At 39.8% G+C, this 22,128-nt stretch overlaps 1 protein-coding gene across 3 annotated transcripts in view; it reads right to left on the bottom strand.

Moving 5' to 3' along the window:
- Positions 1 to 3,454: 3,454 nt before the first annotated feature.
- Positions 3,455 to 22,128, bottom strand: part of SGCG (sarcoglycan gamma) — a 171,537-nt gene continuing 152,863 nt past the window's right edge. For all 3 annotated transcript variants that reach the window (XM_054446829.2, XM_054446830.2, XM_054446831.2), the window contains exons 7-8: positions 7,845 to 7,968; positions 3,455 to 4,258 (exon numbers count right to left, since the gene is read on the bottom strand). In XM_054446829.2, the coding sequence (XP_054302804.2) occupies positions 4,085 to 4,258; positions 7,845 to 7,968 (298 nt within the window). In that variant the 3' untranslated portion in view covers positions 3,455 to 4,084. The remainder of the gene's footprint in view (positions 4,259 to 7,844; positions 7,969 to 22,128) is intronic.

Raw genomic sequence — 22,128 nt, 5'->3', positions numbered from 1 at the left:
GTTTATGTCACCTTTTTAGGGAATCAGATTAGCTGATGTATATGGTATATATGTGTTTGGAAACAGATACGTTAAATATTTTTTTCCTCTAGGTAGAGCTGAATTGATATTTCCATTGCCTCAGGGACAGCTGCATGTCTGGGACTAATTCACACTTTATTACTGACAGATATGAGTTCTTCATCTTTATAGTTGAGGCACAAGTCTTCAGAGTTAGGCAGATGAGGGCTAAGAGTGCCTCTGTTCTGGAGCTACCTGAATTCTGTGTCTTCAGCTTTGTTTGAAGTACTTGCTACTTCGAAGCTGCAATTCAGCATTTAGATTTTATTGCTTTTGAATATTAAAATTTACACAGAAAACCTCATTTGGCCTTGATAGTTGATCTAGTTGGAGTTTTGTGTTTTTTCCAGGCAAAAAAAAACCCCTCATAACTTGATTTTAGAAAGTTAATACAATTATATATAACTTTTTAATGAAGTGCTCCCACCAGGGACAGGCTGTACCTGTAATCAAACGCATTAGTATTTCTGCAGTGAAGTCTATGAGGGTTCACAATAAATTGAATACACAGACCTGATAAATAGCCTTATGTAATTTGAATCAGCTTTTGCCACCAATAGTTTACAGCAGACTTATTTGAAAATTTTCACTTTTTGAAGCTTTTTAGATACTGAAATTGAGGATAAGGAATTTTGGACCTGAACTATTTTGTTATTTTACGCTTCCCCCACCCTTTTCCATAGTTTGCTTCTTTTAAAAAGACAAAGGAAGGTGTCTACTGTTGTGTGGATCAGCTGCTCCTGAGTAGCATTGCAGTCTAGGAAAGGGATGGAGCAGCATCTGCACTCGTGAACAGGGTCTTTGCTGCAGAGGCTCCAGGGACAGGGACGGGGTGTCCCCATAAGGATGGCTCAATTGTTCATAGTCTCCGTGAGGAAACAAGTGAAAAACTTGCACCATACAATTCGTTAACGGAGCAGGGAGTGCCGAGAGCCCAAAAATGATTTGGGAAAAATCTTAAAATAGTATTTAACAGAATGAAGAGGAGTTGTTCACAGGTCTGAGTTGTTCACAGGTCTGATTTTGGGATGAGTAGGATTTACTTGTTTCATTAGTGCCAGTTGACATTTTTGGTAGTTTAAATGTTTTGTAGATCTTAAGGATGACATTTATAGTGCTGGTAGAAAATAGCATATAGAAGCACATTTGAAGTGGAATTTACTATGTGAAGAAGACTGCTAAAGCCAAGTAAGAGGCGATGTTTCAAATCAAAGAAGGGGACACAAAGCTGCATAAGCAGACACAATCTGAAAACCATTGTGCACAAAATTCTGCTCTTTCAGAAGAGCTTCTACCCTCATTCCCTGTTTCCCATAGGAGCACAGACTTAAGTTTTTGGATGACCTAGTGGGGGTTGGCGGGCGGAACCCAACACACATGGCTTGACTCTTTTAATGTGAATTTGGCTGCTTTCAGAGAAGGCATCTGTCCATCCTCCTCATGTAGCAGTTATAGAAGTTGGGAGCCTTTAGTTCTGCCTGTGACCAGAGTGGTTTGTGTTTTATTCAGCTGTGAAGTTATTAGGAAGTCCATTTTGCTGCAAACCAGCTATCTTTATTATTATTTTTTATTTTATTGAGATGGAGTCTCACTCTGTTGCCCAGGCTGGAGTGCAGTGGCACAATCTCAGCTCATTGCAACCTCCACCTCCTGGGTTCAAGCGAATCTCCTGCCTCAGCCTCCTGAGTAGCTGGGACTACAGGCGCCTGCCACCACACCCAGCTAATTTTTTGTATTTTTAATAGAGACGGGGTCTCACCGTGTTAGCCAGGATGATCTCGATCTGCTGAGTGCGTGATCCGCCCGCTCCGGCCTCTCAAAGTGCTAGGATTGCAGGCGTGAGCCACCACACCTGGACCACTATCTTTATTATTAAAGCATAATAGTAGTAGATTTTGATCTTCATCTTTTTGACTGTATCTACTTCTCAGTTCGTAAATTGGAAAATAAATGAGTGCTATTTTTAGATCCCTAATGTAGCAACACTCAATAGTCTATAATCATGTAGTATAATAGGAGTATCAGTCTATATACCCTGTGATGTAGGTTTATAACCATGACTATGACTTCAATGAAAATTTAAATTATGTTTAATAAGACAGATTTATGTAATGCATTTTAGAATACAGCTCATCTAAAAGCTTTGATTCTAATGAAGGATAAATTCCTTATTGTGGAGAATGCATTTATCTGTAACAACTTCTTTCAACATTATTCCATATAGCTAAGGATAAAAAAAATAGAATTTAAACCTTTTATTCAAAAGGTTCTGTTCTCCATACTTTCTACTTGACTATTTTTATTTACCTCACTTTATCATCTACGCACAAATTTTTGGACACATAATATGAGAACCAAGCTAGTTTATAAATGTTTAGTGATCCCGTGTTTTATCAGCTGGGCTTGAAGACATATTTTGCACAAACAGGGAACAAAATACCGGGAACCATTTACTATGACAATAGGAATGTCACAGTAAGAAAGCAGTTTACTCAGGACTCAACCAAATGGAAAAAGGTAAATATCAATTTATAAGTAAAAGCACCCAACTGCCTGTGAAATGTGAATTACACTGAGTTGAGTTTGCTCTTAACTGCTTGGAAAGCACTGTATTTTTATTTTGCAATTTCAAGTGTTTATGCATTCTGGCCATTTAAACATCAGGGAGTTGTTATAAGCAGGCTATGCTGTTAAATGAACATCTTACTAAGCATTAGGAAGAGAGTTCACTTTTGTACTTTCTCTTGATTCTGAGACTATGGAAAATGAATTTGAACTTGTATTTATAGTTACTAATATGTCATATCATTAGAAAGTTGCAGTGCTGTTGGTCTCCCTACACCTATTTGGAGATTCTTCTTATAATAAGTAAAACAAAAACAAATCCACCACTTTTTGTGGTAGAGGGCATTTTACAAAGTGAGTGGATGGCCTACACAAAACGAACCTGTCTTCAGAGGTTCAGTGTGTCCTATTTGATTTCTATAGCAACTTACACAGCCAATTGGCACTAAACATTTTCACAAGCTCTGAGTGTCTTGTTTCTATGCAGTTACATCCAGACTTGTGTCTATCGTCTGGAGGCAAGTACCACAGACTAGCCCTTTGATCTTGGTAGAGACAAAACCTCTTTGGGCTTCAGTTTCTTTATTTGTCAAATAAGTGCTGTACAGTTATCACATAGATGGGTGTTTTGGAGACAGATAGCACATGAAACTTTTTCAAAGTGAAAAGAGCTATGCAAATTTAGGGTTACATTTTGGTTTAATTTCAGTAGTTACCATGTGACCTTGTGACTTGTTCTACCTGAGCCTTTGTCACCAGTAACTTGGGGAAAAATAATACCTACCTCAAAGATTTGTGAGGATTAAAAAAGTAAGACACTCTTAAACTGTGAAATCTGAAAAACGAGGTTGATTTTTATTGCTTATTGACTATATACAGAAAGTTTAATTTTGTGTGATTTATTCCTTTGACTACATCTTGAAAACCAGATCAACCTCAAATTCCCTTCAAAACTGGAAAATTTTCTTGTGAAACCTGACTTACTTTCATTAAACTGAAGGGAGGATGTGAGGTTTGAATGCTATAAAGGAAATGCTGTATAGAACTTTGGGGCATTTTAGTATTGAGCAAGGCTACTCTCAACAGGGCATTAGATATCCACAGTGGAGCGTCATACGTTAACTCCACACAGCAACTCAACACTCAGTGTGTGCCCACACGGACAAGATAGGGGGAGGCGAGGCAGAGAGAATTCGCAATTGTTCTGGTGAAAATTAATCCAGTGGAAAAACACATTGCTTTTCCATTTTGTCAACTTTTGTGTCTCACATCCACGTGCATTTTGAGATCATGTAGTTTTTGTCCAAACACTTTCACTGGCACGTAATTTTTTCTGAGTTCCTCTGGAAGCGTTTACTTCCCATCCACGCTGCCTCAGTCTTTCACGATGTGCAGCTGCTCCCTGGGTGTGAGGATCTGGGGCCGGCACTGCACAGTTCACCGAGAGGATGCAGGCAGCTCAGAGGCAGATGTGGCTGTGCTCCTGGCATGTGGTGCTCACACCGGCCACAGACAGGTACAGCTTCCCATCTGGACACACACAGATTTCGTAGAGGCTCTGTGAGCTGCCAGAGGGACCCCACGTCCCCTGCACCAGCTTGGGTAAGCATACAGTTTCAGCATCAAGCACAAGCTGGTTGGGAGAAGAAGAGAGACGAGTTAAGGAAGGGTCACCCTGGTCAACAGCAAATCCCCATTCTCAGAAGATTTCCAATTAGTTTCTTCTCATAGAAAACGAAATAGGCACCTGACTTTATGTAACTCATTTCGTAATTATCTGATTCTTTTAAAGCCCAGTTCTATTTTACATGCAGGCTGGGACTTCACAATTCCTTCCACATTGGAGGGAGGCACTTTTCTGGTTTGTCATTGTTTGAGTCCAGCTGAGAAATGTGACCCCATTGTGAAAACATGTTTTACCTTTACAGTTTGTTTTTGTTTCAATAAACTGGATTGCTTTTCAGTTTTCTGATGCTATGCTTCTAAAAACGCCTTTCAGAATTATTTGTCAAACATATAGAATTCTGCGGATTCACATTTATCTTGTGACTCACTTGGACTTTATGTAAATCCTCTCCTCTCCATTAGGATAAAGTACAGTCCACTGGAATAGATTCATCTTAATAATTTTTACCCATGAATGATGAAGTTTATCCTGATTTTATTCCTGATTTTGTTTTCCTATGAGAGGCAATTACATTCATCCTATTAGCTGGCAAGCATTTCCCTAATTTTTAAATATTATTTGAAACTGCACAGCCTCCTATTAGATGCTGAAAAGCAGTAGACACACAGACTAAGCCAATTAAAATGAAATGAAAACTACTGGATATTCTGGTCATATGATAATTTAGTTAAACTGAAGTGCAAACAAAGAGCCGTAGATTGAGGCTTGGAAATCTTTTTGATAAGGAAATAAAAATTGTCACATCCAGCAGCCAAACGTTGCCAACTCCAGGGCACTCACTTGTTACAAGGAATTAAACTGAATGTGGGTAGGCATAATTCTGTCCTTGCCAAGGAGAGCTGCTTCCTTTATGTTATGTGGCTCTTATCCTTGCCTTCCAAACTATTAACAACTTGCTGTTTGCTGCACGCATTCCCCGGTGTGCACCTGCCAGGTGAAGCTTGATCACACGACCCCACAGCATTGCAGGCAGCTCTGTGCCCTGCGTGGTCTGGTGCAGTCATGGTCAAACAAGTCAAACAGGTGTTAATATGCTTTTCAAGTAGAATCTCTTTAGGTTATTATCTAACGCCTCAATTCTTGATTTTTATTTCTGCATTTATCTGCTCCTGACATCACAACTTCATAGGTTATGACTTGCAGTGGCTTCCCCTGAAGACCTGTGTTTCACTAGCAGGCTGTCATCTGATGGGTCCTGCCCACACACTCTGGTGCTGTTCTCGCAGCTGGCTTGATGATGGCACCGTATCCACCTACACCTTTACTACACGTTCCTATTAATATCACAGTAATGTAGTTTCAAAATGTTGGCACCCATATTCCTACAGTAGTGTCTCAAAACCCTATGACACAGTTAAGCAAATATTATATTCCCTATTTGCGGAACAGGCCCAGAGAGGGCCGGATAAGATTCCCAAATTCAAACAGGTAATGAGGGAATTTGATCTAGCACTAGGACTCAGGCTTCCTGACTTCCAGCCGAATCCTCTGCCCGCGGCACCACGTTTCACCTGTAGCAGGGGTCTGTGCATTGCCACAGGTGCGATGATAGGGCCCGGGCTGGGGAGGAGCTTGGAAACCCATGTGCCCTCTCATTGTACTAACAGCATCCATGGATGTTTATCCCAGCACATTCACCCGGTGTATGGAGATGCACCTGACTGCAATAACTCAGGCACTCCCTGAGAATGACTCTATGATCCAAGAAGAATGTGTGTTCAGACTTCTGAGCTAAGGAGTCTGGGAGTGGCCAACCCTGAGATTCAGTCCACATCTGTGAAGGACGTCGGAGCGCCTGGCCCATCCCTTGGAACACAGGCCATATGGGGGATCGAGGCCCTTTGTTTTGGGTTAAATGGAAGTTGTTGCTAAGCGAAAATGCTGTATAACCTGCATGCTTTTTAAAAATGGGAGCAGTTTTCCAGTCCAGCTCGCTGCTACTGGACTGCCCTGTCTGTTAAGTCCTCAATAAACCCTATGTCCTGTTCCATGGCTCTGGGTCTCTTCTTCAGCCTTTTGGACATGGTGCCATCCCTATTGGATTCCACAGGGTCTGTCAGGCAATGGTGGCACGAGTGAACACAACCCACGTCACTCATTGCACTCACTCTTGGTAAGACAGAGCTATGTACAAGACAATTCTTGCAGCAGTGGCTTATTTTGAGCACATCATACATATGAAAATATCTGGGGTTAGGCCAAGAAGATAAGATCAGTTGTTCGCACAAATCTATAAATATGGCCTCATACAATTGGAATGAGCTTATAAACCAAATCCTTGGTTTTCTTCTAGACCATTTAGAAACATCCCTAACATGTCTGATTTTCTGGTTGACTGAAATCGAGCTTTTTCCTTTTTTTTTTTCTAACAAACAGGGTTCCAATATCAGTATTGAGCACTGTGTGCTCTAAGCCTCATTGTGACTTTGGCTTGTGTAAGTGAGGTTTTAGCAGCTCCTCCCCTGCTGCCTGCTGTTTCACTTTCTTTGGTTTTAGTTTTGATTTTAGTTATCTGCTGTCAACCTTGGTCTGGACAATATTAAATGGAAAATTCCAGAAATAATTTATACATTTTGAATGGCACACCTTTCTGACTAGCGTGATGGAATCTCGAGCCGTCCAGCCCAGGACATGAATCATCCCTGTGTCCAGCATCTCCAGTTGTCTATGCTCCCAGCCTGTGAGTCACTGAGGAGCCGTCTCCATGGTGAGATCCACTGTTAAGCTATTGTGGTACTTGTGTTCAAGTCACTGTTAATTTTATTTAATAATGGCTCCAAAGCACAAGAGCATTGATGCTAGCATATTGTTAAAATCACTTCATTTTATTGTGAGTTATTGTTCTTAATCTCTCACTGAGCCTTATTTATAAGTTAAAGTTTAGCATAGGTATGTATGCACGGGGAAACAGTGTATACAGGGTTCTGTACTCTCTGTGGTTTTAGGCTTCCACTAGGGGTCTTGGAACATATCCCCTGTCAATAAAGAGGGACAACTGTATTTCTAGACTTGAAGTCCTAGGTTTTATCTTTATTGTAGTTGACTTTGAAAAAACACTCTTATTGTTCATCTTTCATTTTCATTTAAACTGGAAATGCAGCTTAAGCGCAGCACTCTGGGCAGTGAAAGGTGACAGTGGTTGTTAGTGGGTGACTCCTAGTGACAGCCATCCCCAGAGAAGCTGGATCCCTAGGAAATGGCAAAATGGACATTCTCTGTAAACTGTGAATGTCTGTAGTGGTTTTTTTTTCCAACTTGAAAATGACAAGTCACTAAGTCACTTGATAGCATAAATGCCAGTTTACCAGTTAAAGAAAGCTGTCTGGATCTAATACAGAATAATTTTAGACTTTCTTGGCCCTTCTTTCAATGCTAAATTGTCTTTTGCTTTCCTTGTACATTTGCTACTCTATGACCTTCCTAACGTTTTCCTACAAACTACTAGAAATTTAATACTGATAGCTTTACAGACATGATACTCGGGAATATCATCAGGACATACAGTAGGAGGCTGATCTGTGAATGAACTCACCATTCCATCACTACTCTGAAAAAGAATATCCATTTGAGAAAGCGCCTCGATTTTCCCAGCGTGAGCTTGAATATGCACACCCCTTGGGGCATCCATGCTTAGACTCCGAGTGGGGGATTCTAACCTGAGATGAGGAAAAGAAGCAAAAAAAAAAAAAAAAAAAAAAGTATTAAAAGCCACTCCAGCAGTCCCTCAACTTAGCATGGGAAATATAACTAGTAAGATATATAAGTCTTCAAATCATTCTCAAATGGTAACATATTGTGCATTATTCATTGATAAATCCAGAAATAATGTGAAGTAAGATATAATCTTTGTATCAGTGAAAGCCTATGAGATTAGTATCCTCTAAAAGTTGATAAAAAACATTAGGCAGTCCTAATCCCATGCAGCAGTTTCCGATGGCATAGTTAAGTACTCTGGCATACTATTTCAGAAGAAAATGCCATTTATGAATTACTATACAAAATTATTTTCGTTATGTTGCCCAGGCTAGAGTGCAGTGGCTCTTCACAGTTGTGATCGTGGTGCACTGCAAAATCGAACTCCTGGGCTCAAGAGGTCCTCCTGCCTTGGCCTCTCAAGTAGCTGTGGCAGGCTTGTTTTTTAGTTAAAACACCAATTTATTTAGGAAAAAAAGATAGATTTAAGGACAACACATGCATTTTCCACATGTTCATAAGACAGAATATAAGTTTGGTCTTTTTTAAAATTATTATTTAGAAAGATTACAGGGCAAATGGAAAGATTTCTTTTGGAAAAAATACTGAACTGATAGAACTGAAAGGAGGGCGGTTGGCGTCAGCTGGCTTTTGGTTTTGTAAAATTTATCAGACTCTCCTTGTGGTTAAGCCAAATATAGAAAGAGAACCAAAAATATGAGTCAGAGGAATTCTCTTACTTGCCTCTGCCTGGAAAAGGCTGTATTTCCACCAGATGGCACAATGTGATCATTTGAAACACTTTTCAGCTGCTCAGCCCCAAAGTTTGAAATGCTTATTTCAAGGAAACGCTTAAAGGGCAGGAGGAAGCAGAACAAACAGAAAAAGATATGTAATTCGGAAATCCTACCCATTGTAGGCTAGGGTTTCATGGGAGAAGAGGGGCAGGGAGCAGAGAGAAAGGGAAATGGCTTAAGAGAGAAGTACCCTGATAATGAATCTGCACTTAAATTGACTGAACATTTATTTAACAGACTTTTTACATCTGACGAATTGCTCCCTTGAATTGGCAAGTTTTTTTTATCTATAACTATTTGTTACAGAAGACAAAGTTTCATTTTCTGAGCATGTGAAGTTTGACCTGCCACACATTTTGAAGTCTTACCTTGAGTATGAGAAAACGCTTAGAGACATTTATGGAATTTATTGGTCAAGTTAGACTGGGGAACACTTTGGTACAGCTCCATGTGCATGGTCTGGCTGCCTGCCCAGTTTGCTTTTTTGTCTTTTTTTTTTTTTTTTGAGACAGAGTCTTGCTGTGTCACCCAGGCTAGAGTACAGTGAGGTGCGGTCTCGGCTCACTGCAACAACCACCTCCTGGCTTCAGGCGATTCTCCTGCCTCAGCCTCCCAAGTAACTAGGATTACAGGCACCCGCCACCGTGTCCGGCTAATTTTTGTATTTTTGGTAGAGATGGGATTTCACTATCTTGACCAGGCTGGTCTCGAACTCCTGACCTCGGGATCCACCCGCCTCGGCCTCCCAAAGTGCTGGGATTACAGGCGTGAGCCACCACACCTGGCCCCAGTTTGCTATTTTGACCTCGGATAATTGTCTACAGTTTTCCTGCGTGGAGGAAGGAAAGGAAGGAAGAACACAGAAGCACCTTTTAAGCCTGGTCCATTACAGGCAAACTATCTGTGACCTTGAAGATCCTTGTGGAAGTGGGTGTTTCCAAGATCAGTCATTAAACGACAACAAAATGACCTCAACCTGATCATTTACCAGTTTTTAACCATGTTATAATGTGACGCTGCTAAGAAGAGCAAACTTCTTACCCTTTGCATTATTTCTAGACTTGGAGATGAGAAATTTCAGTTCAACCCAGATTGAGACACATTTTACCAAAAGGCTGAGATAAGATTGCTCTGAAGTATACATTTCCATTAACACATTGAACAGTACTCAGATACAAAATAACTTGTTTTCTGTCTTTGTTATATTTGTTTGCCAGTTAGATATCTAACTACCCTCTTTTCTGAATATGTAAATATATAAATATTTACTTATGACTTCAATGAAAAGTAAGAGTTTTGAACAGTGTCACAGAAATATATCCAAATGCTTATATGTGTGTGTGTGTGTAATATTAAATATATATTATATATAAATATGTATCTTTCTATATTAAATATTTAGGTCCCATCACAGCGGTTTTCTTCTTAGGACATAAGACACTGACTTTGCTTTCAGAATTTGATTCACTCTCTTCTCATTAGTTCAGTTAAAGATGTATACAAAAGACTTGGAAGTTGACTTTGAGAGATCTCACAGTTGATTGGTGTATTAGTCAGGGTTCCCTAGAGGGACATAAGTAGTAGGATATATATATATGAAGGGGAGTTTATTAAGTATTAACTTACATGATCACAAGTTCCCACAATAGGCTGTCTGCAAGCTTAAGGAGCAAAGAGAGCCAGTCTGAGTCTCAAAACTGAAGAACTTGGAGTCCAATGTTCGAGGGCAGGAAGCATCCAGCATGACAAAAAGATGTAGGCTGGGAGCCTTTTCACATTTTTCTGCCTGCATCATATTCGCTGGCCACTGATTAGATGGTGCCCACCTAATTAAGGGTGGGTCTGCCTTCCCTAGCCCACTAACTCCAATGATAATCTCCTTTGGCAACACCCTCACAGACACCCAGGACCAATACTTTGTATCCTTTAATCCAATCAAGTTGACACTCAGTATTAACCATCACAAGTCCGCCCCTTGAACCCACACACATCTCCTGAGATCACACATAATCTTCAAATAAAGATAATAAGGTCATAATTACGCCTAACATAATACAACTATCCTTCGTACAACTGGAAACGCACCAATCCCCAACCCAAACACTATTACATAAAGTTAACAATACTTAAATGCTGATATGAAGTCAATAGATCTTATGTAAAATGATAGAGGAAAAGAAAATAAAATAAAGATATTTTCTTAGTACAAGTGTATACATGCACAAGTATGTTTTTAGCAAAAAAAAGGAGAAAATACTCATGGCAATTACAGTCCCCGTTTCTGAAGCTGGTCACTTGGTCGTAGCTGGTATTGATGACTACCTTCTTGAACTACCCATTCTGTATTCCCTTTGCCATCAGGAAGCACCTCAGCAGGTCATGGCTTTTTTCCTGGTGGAGTGAGCCAAACCTTCATTCCTGAGAGGTCTGGGCCGTCTGTAGTCCTGTCTGGATTGGGCTGTTGTAGTTTCCCATTGACCTTAATCACAGGGCACGGTAATACTAAGAGATGCCCTAATGGATCTCCTGTATTCCATGCATATTCTTCCTTACCTCTGTGGTGTAGCAGACTGATTTCATCTTTGTTTTTTTGAGACGGAGTCTCCCTCTGTTGCCCAGGCTGCAGTGCAGTGGCATGATCTCAGCTCACTACAAGCTCTGCCTCCTGGGTTCACCCCATTCTCCTGCCTCAGCCTCCCAAGTAGCTGGGACTATAGGTGCCTACCACCATGCCCGGCTAATCTTAGTAGAGACAGGTTTCACCGTGTTAGCCAAGATGGTCTCGATCTCCTGACCTCATGATCCACCCACCTCGGCCTCCCAAAGTGCTGGGATTACAGGCATGAGCCACCATGCCCAGCCGACTGATTTCATCTTGATAGTCTGGGTCAATCACCCCAGCCAACATTGTAACTCCCTTCTTAGCCTGTTGACTTAAACATAGGAGGAGCCCAAAGTGTCCAGGTGGCAATCTTAACTTTCAATTTAATGGAATCATTGTTGTGTCTCCTGGTGGCAGCATTCCTCCCTCTGGAACTAAGACTAAGACCTCTAGGCCAGCAGAACGTAATGCTGCAGGAACAGGAAGCAAAAATTTTGCTAGTGGATCACTGGGATGATGGTGAGTGGTGCCACTTCCACTTCCACCCCTTGATTCCTGGACCCATGAATCCTGGCTATGGGAGAAACAGTACCACATATTGGACGCTGATACAGAGCATACACAGCCTTCTGGAGAACTCTGCCCCAGCCCTGCAAAGTATTGTCACCTAGTTGGCACTGTAATTGTGACTTTAAAAGAACATTCCACCGTTCTATCAATCCAGCTGCTTCAGGATGATGGGGAACATGGTAAGACAGTGAATTCCATGAGCATGAGCCCACTGCCGCACTTCTTTAGCCATAAAGGGAGTGCCTTGATCAGAGGCAATGCTGTGTGGAATACCATGATGGTGGATAAGGCATTCCATGAGTCCACAGATGGTGGTCTTGGCAGAAACATTGCATGCAGGATAGGCAAACCCATATCCAGACTAAGTGTCTATTCCAGTGAGGACAAACCTCTGCCCTTTCCATGAGGGAAGAGGTCCAATATAATCCAACTGCCACCAGGTAGCTGGCTTATCACCCCAAGGATGGTGCCATATCAAGGGCTCAATGTTGGTCTCTGCTGCTGGCAAATTGGGTACTCAACAGTGGCTGTAGCCAGAATAGCCTTGGTGAGTGGAAGTCCATGTTGCTGAGCCAATGTGTAACCTCCATCCCTGCCACCATGGCCACTTTGTTCATGGGACTATTGGACAATGACACGGGTGACTGGGGAAAGAGACTGAGTAGTGTCCTCAGAACAGGTCATCCTATCCACTTGATTATTAAAATCCTTCTCCGCTGAGGTCACCAGTTGGTGAGCACTCACATGGGATACAATTATCTTCACATTTTTTGACCACTCAGAGAGGTCCATCCACATATCTCTTCCCCAAATTTCTTTGTCACCAATTTTCCAATCATGCTTCTTCCAAGTCCCTGGCCATCCAGCCGAACCATTGGCTACAGCCCATGAATCAGTATATAATTGCACATCTGGCCGTTTCTCCTTCCATGCGAAGTGCACAACCAGGTGCACTACTCAAAGTTCTGCCCACTGGGAAGATTTCCCTTCAATGCTGTCCTTCAGGGATGTCCTAGAAAGGGGCTGTAGTGCTGCAGCTGTCCACTTTTGGGTGGTGCCTACATATCATATAGAACCATCTGTGAACCAGGCTTCAGTCTTCTCTTCCTCTGCCAACCGATCACAGGGAACTCCCCATGAGGCCATCAGTGCAGGCTGGGGAAGAGAAGGCAGGGTGCACGAGGGGAGACCATGGGCATTTGAGCCACTTCCTCATGTAACTTACATGTGCCTTCAGGACCTGCTCGAGCACGATCGCGTATATACCACATCCATTTGATGATGGAATGCTGCTGTGCACGACCCACTTTATGGCTAGATGGGTCAGAAGGCACCCAGGTCACGATAGGCAGTTCAGGTCACATGCTGACTTGATGACCCACAGTCAAACTTTCAGTTTCCGCCAAAGCCCAGTAACAGGCCAAGAGTTGTCTCTCAAAAGGAGAGTAGTTATCTCCAGAAGATGGCAGGGCCTTGCTCCAAAATCCTGGAGGCCTCCACTGTGATTCACCTATGGGCCTGCCAAAGGCTGCAAACAGCATCCCTATTTGCCACTGACACCTCTAGCACCATTGGATCTGCTGAGACATATGGCCCAAGCAGCAGAGCAGCTTTCACAGCAGCCTGGACCTGTGGCAGAGCCTTCTCGTGTTCTGGACCTCACTAAAAACTGGCAGCCTTTTGGGTCACTCGATAAATGGGCCGAAGTAACACACCCAAATGACGAATGTGTTGCCTCCAAAATCCAAATAGGCCCACTAGGCATTGTGCCTGTTTCTTGGTTGCAGGTGGGGCCAAATGCAGCAACATATCCTTCACCTTAGAAGGAGTATCTTGACAGGCCCCATACCACAGGACCCTTAAAAATTTTACTGAGGTAGAAGGTCCCTGAATTTTAGTTGGATTTATTTCCCACCCTCTGGCACACAAATGTCTCACCAATAAGTCCAGTGTGTTTGCCACTTCTTGCTCACTGGATCCAATCAGCATAATGTCATCAATGTAATGGACCAGTGTGATATCTTGTGGGAGCGAAAAGTGATCAAGAACTCCACCCTTAATATTCTGTTCCTTTAGAACCACTCCTGGTACTAAAGTCTATTAGTCAGGGTTCCCTAGAGGGACAGAGCTAATAAGATATATATATATATCTTATATATATGTATAACCTATAGCAGACATCATTTCATTTAAAAAATTTAGAAGCATTTCTCAAAGTCAGGAAGTAAACACAGATGTCCATCAATGTAAGATATGTATATATCTTATTAGTTCTGTCCGTCTAGGGAACCCTAATACACCAGTCAACTGTGAGATCTCTCAAAGTTCAAAACACTCTCTCTCTCTCTATATATATACTGTTCAAAACTCTCTCTCTATATAGCTATATATAGCTATAGATATAGATATAGATATCTATAGATATAGATATCTATAAAGGGGAGTTTATTAACTATTAACTCACACGATCACAAGGTCCCACAATAGGCCGTCTGCAAGCTGAGGAGCAAGGAGAGCCAGTCCAAGTCCCAAAACTGAAGAACTTGGAGTCTGATGTTCGAGGGCAGGAAGCATCCAGCACAGAGAAAGATGTAGGCTGGGAGCCTAGGCCAGTCTCGCCTTTTCACATTTTTCTGCCTGCTTTATATTCGCTGGCAGCTGATTAGATTGTGCCCACTGGGGTTAAGGGTGGGTCTGCCTTCCCCAGCCTACTGACTCAAATGTTAATCTCCTTTGCCAACACCCTCACAGACGCACCCAGGATCAATACTTTGAATCCTTCAATCCAATCAAGTTGAGACTCAGTACTAATCATCACAATTGGTGTTATAAAAATACAATTAAGGTGACTTGATTGCTAAGGCAGGAGTATTATTTTTCCTGTGGTACTGAGCTGCTACAAAGCAGGCGAGTTTTAAGTTGTGCTCCTTTTTAAATAATAATAAATAGAAGTCAGTAATTTTCCAAAGTTTACCCCATATTCATTTTTAATTGAATTTATAGACTATGAATAGTCAAACATGTATGACCTTAATAGTTATTGCTCATGTCATATTAATGTCATTTTTAAAAAAAGAGAATGCCGGGCTCAGTGGCTCATGCATGTAATCCCAACACTTTGGGAGGCTGAGGCAGGTGGATCAATTGAGGTCAAGAGTTCGAGACCAGCCTGGCCAATATGGTGAAACCCTGCCTCTACTAAAAATACAAAAATGAGCCGGGCATGATGGTGGATGCCTGTAATCCCAGCTACCTGGGAGGCTGAGGCAGGAGAATTGCTTGAACCCAGGAGGCAGAGGCTGCAGCGAGCTGAGATTGTGCCACTGCACTCCAGCCTGGATGACAGAGTGAGACTCCATCTCAAAAAAAGAAAAAAAAAAAAAAAAAGAAGAAAAGTTACTGAGAAAGATGAAGAATGCATCAGTTTAAAGCTTTTTCAGGCTCTTATTAAGCCCAAATTTTACAAATAGGTTGAGAGACCAGGAAGCATGAATATAAGTATGATAAGAAAACCTAATCTTTCATTTTCAGGAAACAGTTCAAAGGATTATCAATGGCTGAAGAATGGGTAACTCACCTTACATACCATACAAAAATTTCCAGTTTTCAAAAAGTTGAAATCTAATAAATGTACTCAGCACTAAGACTAAACTGAACATTATTTTTATATTTCTTTAAAAATTTCCTAGTATTACCTAATACATGTTTTTGCAGCCATCTTTTTTTTTTCAAATGTCACATTTGGAAAAACAATTTAATATAAAAGAAAATCTCCATATTTATCAGTACAGTTTTAAAATACATATAGATTTGGGGGTACAAGTGTCGTTTTGTTACATGAATATATTACATAGAGGCAAAGTCTGGGCTTTCAGTGTAACCATTGCCCAAATGGCACACATTGTACCCATTAAGTCATTTCTCATCCCTCACCCCCGATCCTCCCAGCCTGCTGTGGCTATCATTCCACACACTATGTCCACGTGTACACATCATTTAGTTTCCATCTATAAGTGAGAACAGGTGGTACTTGCCTTTCTGAGTTATCTTATAGAAGTACAGTTATTAAAATGACATTAAAAATGAAAACTGGTGAACACTTCCATATTTAACAATATGTTTTAAAAATCTTACTTCATGGCTTCAAGTACAATTATTCTTAAAATTTAGTCCCTTTCTAGTTTTCAAAACACCAAAATCAACCGGATTTACTCCTCTGGAAAAGAATGTGAAAGGCTTTTTGAAGCTGGCATTGAGCATCTTGAGGGTTTTTATAAATTGACATAGAGACTGTGTTGAATTTCTACAGCTTTGTATTTAAAAGAGGAATTTTAGCTTATAGAAATTTCCCTTTGGTAGGTTCTTAGAAAGGATTCTATGAATACGACATTTGAATGAATCCAGATGCAATAAATTGTCATTCTTTCATTTGGAGGCACCTGGATTACTTGGAGCCAAAGAAGAAGCCAGGGTCCGCAGAGACACAGAAGGTGATTATGGGAGGGGACGGCACCAAGGGCGTAGGTGGCAGATGCAACCTTGGAAACGATGAGGCTCACCTTCTTCTATAAGGTTGCAAAAAAGCAACAAAAACATGCACATTCAGAGCAAATCTGAGAACTGGGCAGGAGAAAAGTTGAAAAGAGTTGTCAGCTGACCTAAGTGATCTGTCCAGAAAGGGTCACAGTGGTGGATCTGGAGGTCAGAGGAGAAAGAAATGTAATTTCAATGAAAAAAATCTATTTTCTAATTTGAGAAATTAGATAGAAAGATAACTAAAAATATGTTGAAAGTGACCTTGCATCATTTAGGAACTGTTGGGTTTTTGTACTCATCTTTAGTAATTTTACCCTAAATACGCACATGAGGTGTTTGGGATCAGAGGCTGATTCCTCATTGAACACCTCACTATAAGTAGCATATGTCAGCCTCACTTTGCCCTCATCTCTACCCCTAGGGCAACGTGCCGAGCACCAAGCCAGTTGTCCTGTAGGAGTAGTCGGACACCTTATAGGTGAAGGCTGAAGAAAAGTGACTTTATCAAGGGGAAGGAGGCAGCTCGCTACCACCCCAGTGAAAAGGTCTCTTGATGGGGTCCATAGACTACAAGTGAAAAATCTCTACCCTCTAGAGAATGAGGAAGACATACATATGAAGAACTATGGCTAGCAATTTTCCAAAATTGAAAAAGAACATGAGTTTCTGAAACTGAAGAACTGAAGAAGTTCACTGATACTCAAGTATAAACTAACACATACCAGACACTGTGGTGAAACTGCAGATGATCAACACTACCAAGAAAATCTTAAAAGAATTCAGAATGAAAATCAGATGATCTCTAAAGAATCAAAAGTACACTAATGAGTAATATATTTAAAAATACTTGTGTAAAATTATTGTCAGCCTAGATAGAAATCTGGCTCAGCCTAACCAGCACTTGACTATAAAGGAAACTGGACATTTCAGACACAGGGAACAAATGTACAATCTACAGATCTTCACCAAAAAATGTACTTATGGAAATTAAATAAGAAGAAAAGAATGTTTCCAAGAAGAAGCAGTGGACATTACAAAATGTGCTGGTAAAGCTAAATAGATATGGCCTGAAAAAATAAAGCAGGGAGATGAATAAAAGCAATGCTGAAATAAAACCACAATGAAAGGGAAGTTTGGATGGAAGTGACTTTCTAAGTTTTTAAAAATATTATTTGGGAAGAAGCTGGTATTGATGTAGACTTGGTTGACAAGTATTAATTTGTGTCTGTGCATATAAACAAAAGGCAATCATTGAAAAAATAAAAATAGAACTATTGGGGGAAATATGGGTGGAGAGGAGGAAAAGTTTATTATCCAACAAAAAAAGAAAAACGAGAAAAAATGAAAAGAAAAAGCACGGTAAATAAAACAAAATGATAGAAATGTGGCAAATAAACCAGTTACCGTAATAAATATAAATAGGCTAAATTAACCCATTAAAAGAAAATCTCAAACCAAAAAATCTGAAACATAGAGAAACAACTGAAGCATAATGCTGCAAACATATTGAAAATAAAACACTTGGAAAATGTAAATCAGTGCAAAAGAAAGTAGGACCAGGTAATACCAGACAAAATAAGGGCAAAAGGGTAACATTACTTATGATTAAAAGGAAGAATTCAGGCTGGACGCACTGGCTCATGCCTGTAATCTCAGTACTTTGGGAGGCCAAAGCAGGCGGATCGTGAGGTCAGGAGATCGAGACCATCCTGGCTAACACAGTGAAACCCCATCTCTACTAAAAATACAAAAAATTACCCGGGTGTGGTGGCTGGTGCCTGTAGTCCCAGCTACTTGGGAGGCTGAGGCAGGAGAATGGCGTGAACCCAGGAGGCGGAGCTTGCAGTGACCCGAGATCGTGTCACTGCACTCCAGCCTGGGCGACAGAGCAAGACTCTGTCTAAAACAAAAGAGAAAAACAAGGCAAAAATACTAAGTATATAGAAGATGTTAACAACGTAATTTGCAAGATTGACCTAGTAGCCGCTTACATACAAACCTTGCATTAAAGCAAAAGATAACATACTTTTAGCATAAACATTTATGAATAATTATATGCCCATAATGAGTAACAAGGAAAAATTTCTAGCAAGGAAAGAACCAAAATGGACCTGAAGACATAGAAAACTTGAAAAGAGGAACTTCATTAAATACATTGAAGTGGAAGTGTAAATAATCCAACTTCCCCAAAATGTACTGGCTCTTTCATTTCATATATGAGTTTACACCAAACCTTTGATCGCTCTTACACGCACTGTTTCAAAGAAAAAGGAGAGGTGGGTACTTAGACCAAAATGGAACTTTCTTAATTTGATAACAGGTATTAATATTTACCAAAAACCTATAGCAGACATCATTTCATTTAAAAAATTTAGAAGCATTTCTCAAAGTCAGGAAGTAAACACAGATGTCCATCATTACTCTTTCTAGCCAACATTTGTCCCAGCCAAAGTGACAATACAGGGATCTGAGAAGTACAATAATAAAAAGGATGACTCTTTTTTTTGGCACTATCACCATCTTAATGGAAAAACCAGTTAAGTTCTACAATCAAAATATCAAAACTAAGCTGGGTATGGTGGTGTGCACCTGTAGTTCCAGCTACTTGGGAGGCTGAGGCAGAAGGATCATTTGAACCCAGGAGTTCGAGTCCAGCCTGGACAATATAACAAGACCCCATCTTCCTCTTTCTCTTTCTCTCTCTCTCTTGGCATATGTATGTATTTATATATATATGTAAACTAATAACAATGATCAGTAAAGTTGCTGGCTTAAAAACTATCATGAAAAAATCAATAATAATCACTTTGAAAATGTAACAGAAAAAAGAACCCATTCTCAATAGAAACAAAAACTATAAACACCCTGGTAATGAATTCTAATAATTATGGGCCAAACCTAAATGGAGAATATCATAAAATATTAAAGGGCATAAAAAAGGCTGTGTGAATAGAGAGATATACCATATTTATGGACAAGAGACTTCATTATTATAAAGGCATGAGTCCAGTGTAATTCCAATGAAAAAAACCAAGAGAGTTTTTCAAAAAACCTGAAAAACCGATTTTAAAATTTACATGAAAAACAGTCCAGGCATGGTAGTTCACACCTGCAATCCCAGCACTCTGGGAGGCCGAGGTGAGTGAACCACTTGAGGTCAGGAGTTTGAAACCAGCTTGGCCAACATGATGAAACCACGTCTCTACAAAAATACAAAAATTAGCCGGACATAGTGGCATGCACTTGCAATTCCAGCTACTCAGGACGCTAAGGTGGGAGAATCACTTAAACCCAGGAGGTGGAGGCTGCAGTGAGCTGAGATCATGCCATTGCACTCCACCCTGGGTGACAGAGTGAGACTCTGTCTCAAAAAAAAAAATTACATGAAAAATAAATGTCTAAAAACAGCCAATACAACTCTGAAGAAGACATGGTGGGGACACTTGCCCTAGCAGGTACCAGATGCATTGTACAGCTATTAGGGAGATACTGGTTTAAGAAGAAAAAAGCCAGAACAATGGACAAGAATAGGGCACCCATTAAAAATAGCTTTATCTATGACAAAAATAGCATTACAGATAAACAAGGAATGGATTGACTGTTGAGACAACTGGGTATTCCCACTCAGAAAACAAAAGAAAATTATCTGCCTACTTCACATCCACATGAAAAATAACTTCTTGTCTGATTAAAGACCTGAATGCAAAAACAAAAATGTTTTTGAAAGAACTCATTCCCTCCTTAGTGCCCAAGCAGTGGTTTCTAAAACACCCAAGTTCCTGAAAGTTTATTTCCATAGAATACTACAAGGATAAGTTAACTTTCATACTGGCCAAATACTCTCCAGAGAAAGATCAGTGTCTATAAATTCATGATTAACCAGTGAAACATTCACGATCTTCAGCAATCCACTTCTTGTTAGGCTTGACCACCATACAGGTGTAATGTTGACATTTATAGAGATCTGTATGTGGGTTTTTATTTTTATTTTCTCACTTTTATATGGAATGTTTTTGTACATAAAAACTTGTGTTTTGGTTTAATAGTGAACTATGCAAAGATACTGTCTATATGTAGTTGTATTTACACAATAAATGCCTGCATTTTAATAGTTATGTATTTATGATATTCTTTATGATTTATGACAATGATGAGCCTTGAAATTCAAGTATTTCACTTGAATTTATGGAATCCATGCTTTTAAATACAGATATAATTTGATACATTGATATTAACATTATTGCCCTATATTTCTTCTCCCATACATCTGTACTGACTTCTAATATTTTCCTTTGAATTGGATCACCTTTCAGTAGAACCTTGAAAAAAAACCGTACAGTTCTGTAGAACCTATCTCCTAAAAGATGCATAACAGGGCATAGTTCTAAGTACTGCCCAGAGCCAATGCTGGCACCATCCCACAGTAATCCAAATTACTCCTGGGATTTCATTATTTCTGTAAAGCATACTTCTGTCTTGAAAAAAGATAACTTTTTTTAACTCACGAAAAATATAAAGTAAACTTCTAAGCTCATCAAGACTGTACTTCACAGAAAAAAAGACTAATAATCTCTGAGGTCTGCAAGGGAATGGAATGTCACTGCAATGAACAGAAATTTGTGAAAGATTATGTTGCATTATAGAGTAACTAATGTCACTCAGATAAGATGGCTACAATTAAACATCTATAACATACCCAATTCAGTCTTTCAGGGGAGTCTCAGACTTTTAATTACTGCAGAAATCAGTGAACTATAAAAGTTCAGTTTGTCCTTAAGACCTCTGTTTCAGTAACTTTGTTTAGTATTTTGCATCTTACCTGTTAATCTTAAAAGGAATTAGAAGTTTCTGTTTGTTAAGAAAAAATATTAAATCTTAAAAAGTTCCGTTTAGCTAAAAGAAAATTAAATCTAATATATTTGTAAGTCCTTCTTGAAAAGGGCAACTTATACATTTACATTTGGAGTATCACCTTTCAGATAACATATTTCACATTCTGGATTTAACAGCGCTTTATAGCTCAGGAGCCCAAGATGTCATCAGTGAATTCTTGTATGAGCACTGACTGCTCTCTTCTGTTACTGGATGACACTTTCAATCCTGAAACTGTTTCCAGTTGTTGAATTGATGATATGTACTTTTTTTTTTGACATTTTATAGTTTTTTCCTTTTTCTTGGAATTGCTAGAATTAAGGAAAATAAGCCACACCATAAGTTGTCAGTTACCAGAAGGAATAAATTGTTTTCATTGTTCAAGTTAAGAAGACTTAAGATATTAACTTGTAGCAAATAAAATATACATACTTGGAACTAAGGATGTGATTATTCAAACAGTGTTAGACCACTTCGGTGCTTCACTTGTATTTATAGACATTGATTTTTGTCAATGAGCTGTATAAAACCATGAAAACAACAGGCATTTTAAAATTCCTATGAGACTACTTTCAGACCACTATACAAATAGTTGAAAACTTAGATTAAATGAATAATTTCCTAGGGAAATACAGTTGGCCAAAATCAACTCCCATTAAAGGCAGAAAGCTTAAACACAATTTTCCATAAAAGAAGAAATACACTATTAATATTAAAACACTGTCTTTAAAAATTTCATCAGGCCC

This window comes from Pongo pygmaeus, chromosome 14, assembly GCF_028885625.2.
Source record: "Pongo pygmaeus isolate AG05252 chromosome 14, NHGRI_mPonPyg2-v2.0_pri, whole genome shotgun sequence".
NCBI lineage: Eukaryota > Metazoa > Chordata > Mammalia > Primates > Hominidae > Pongo > Pongo pygmaeus.
The sequence above is the reverse complement of the archived record's forward strand: the minus strand, read 5'-3'. Positions and strand labels throughout refer to the sequence as shown.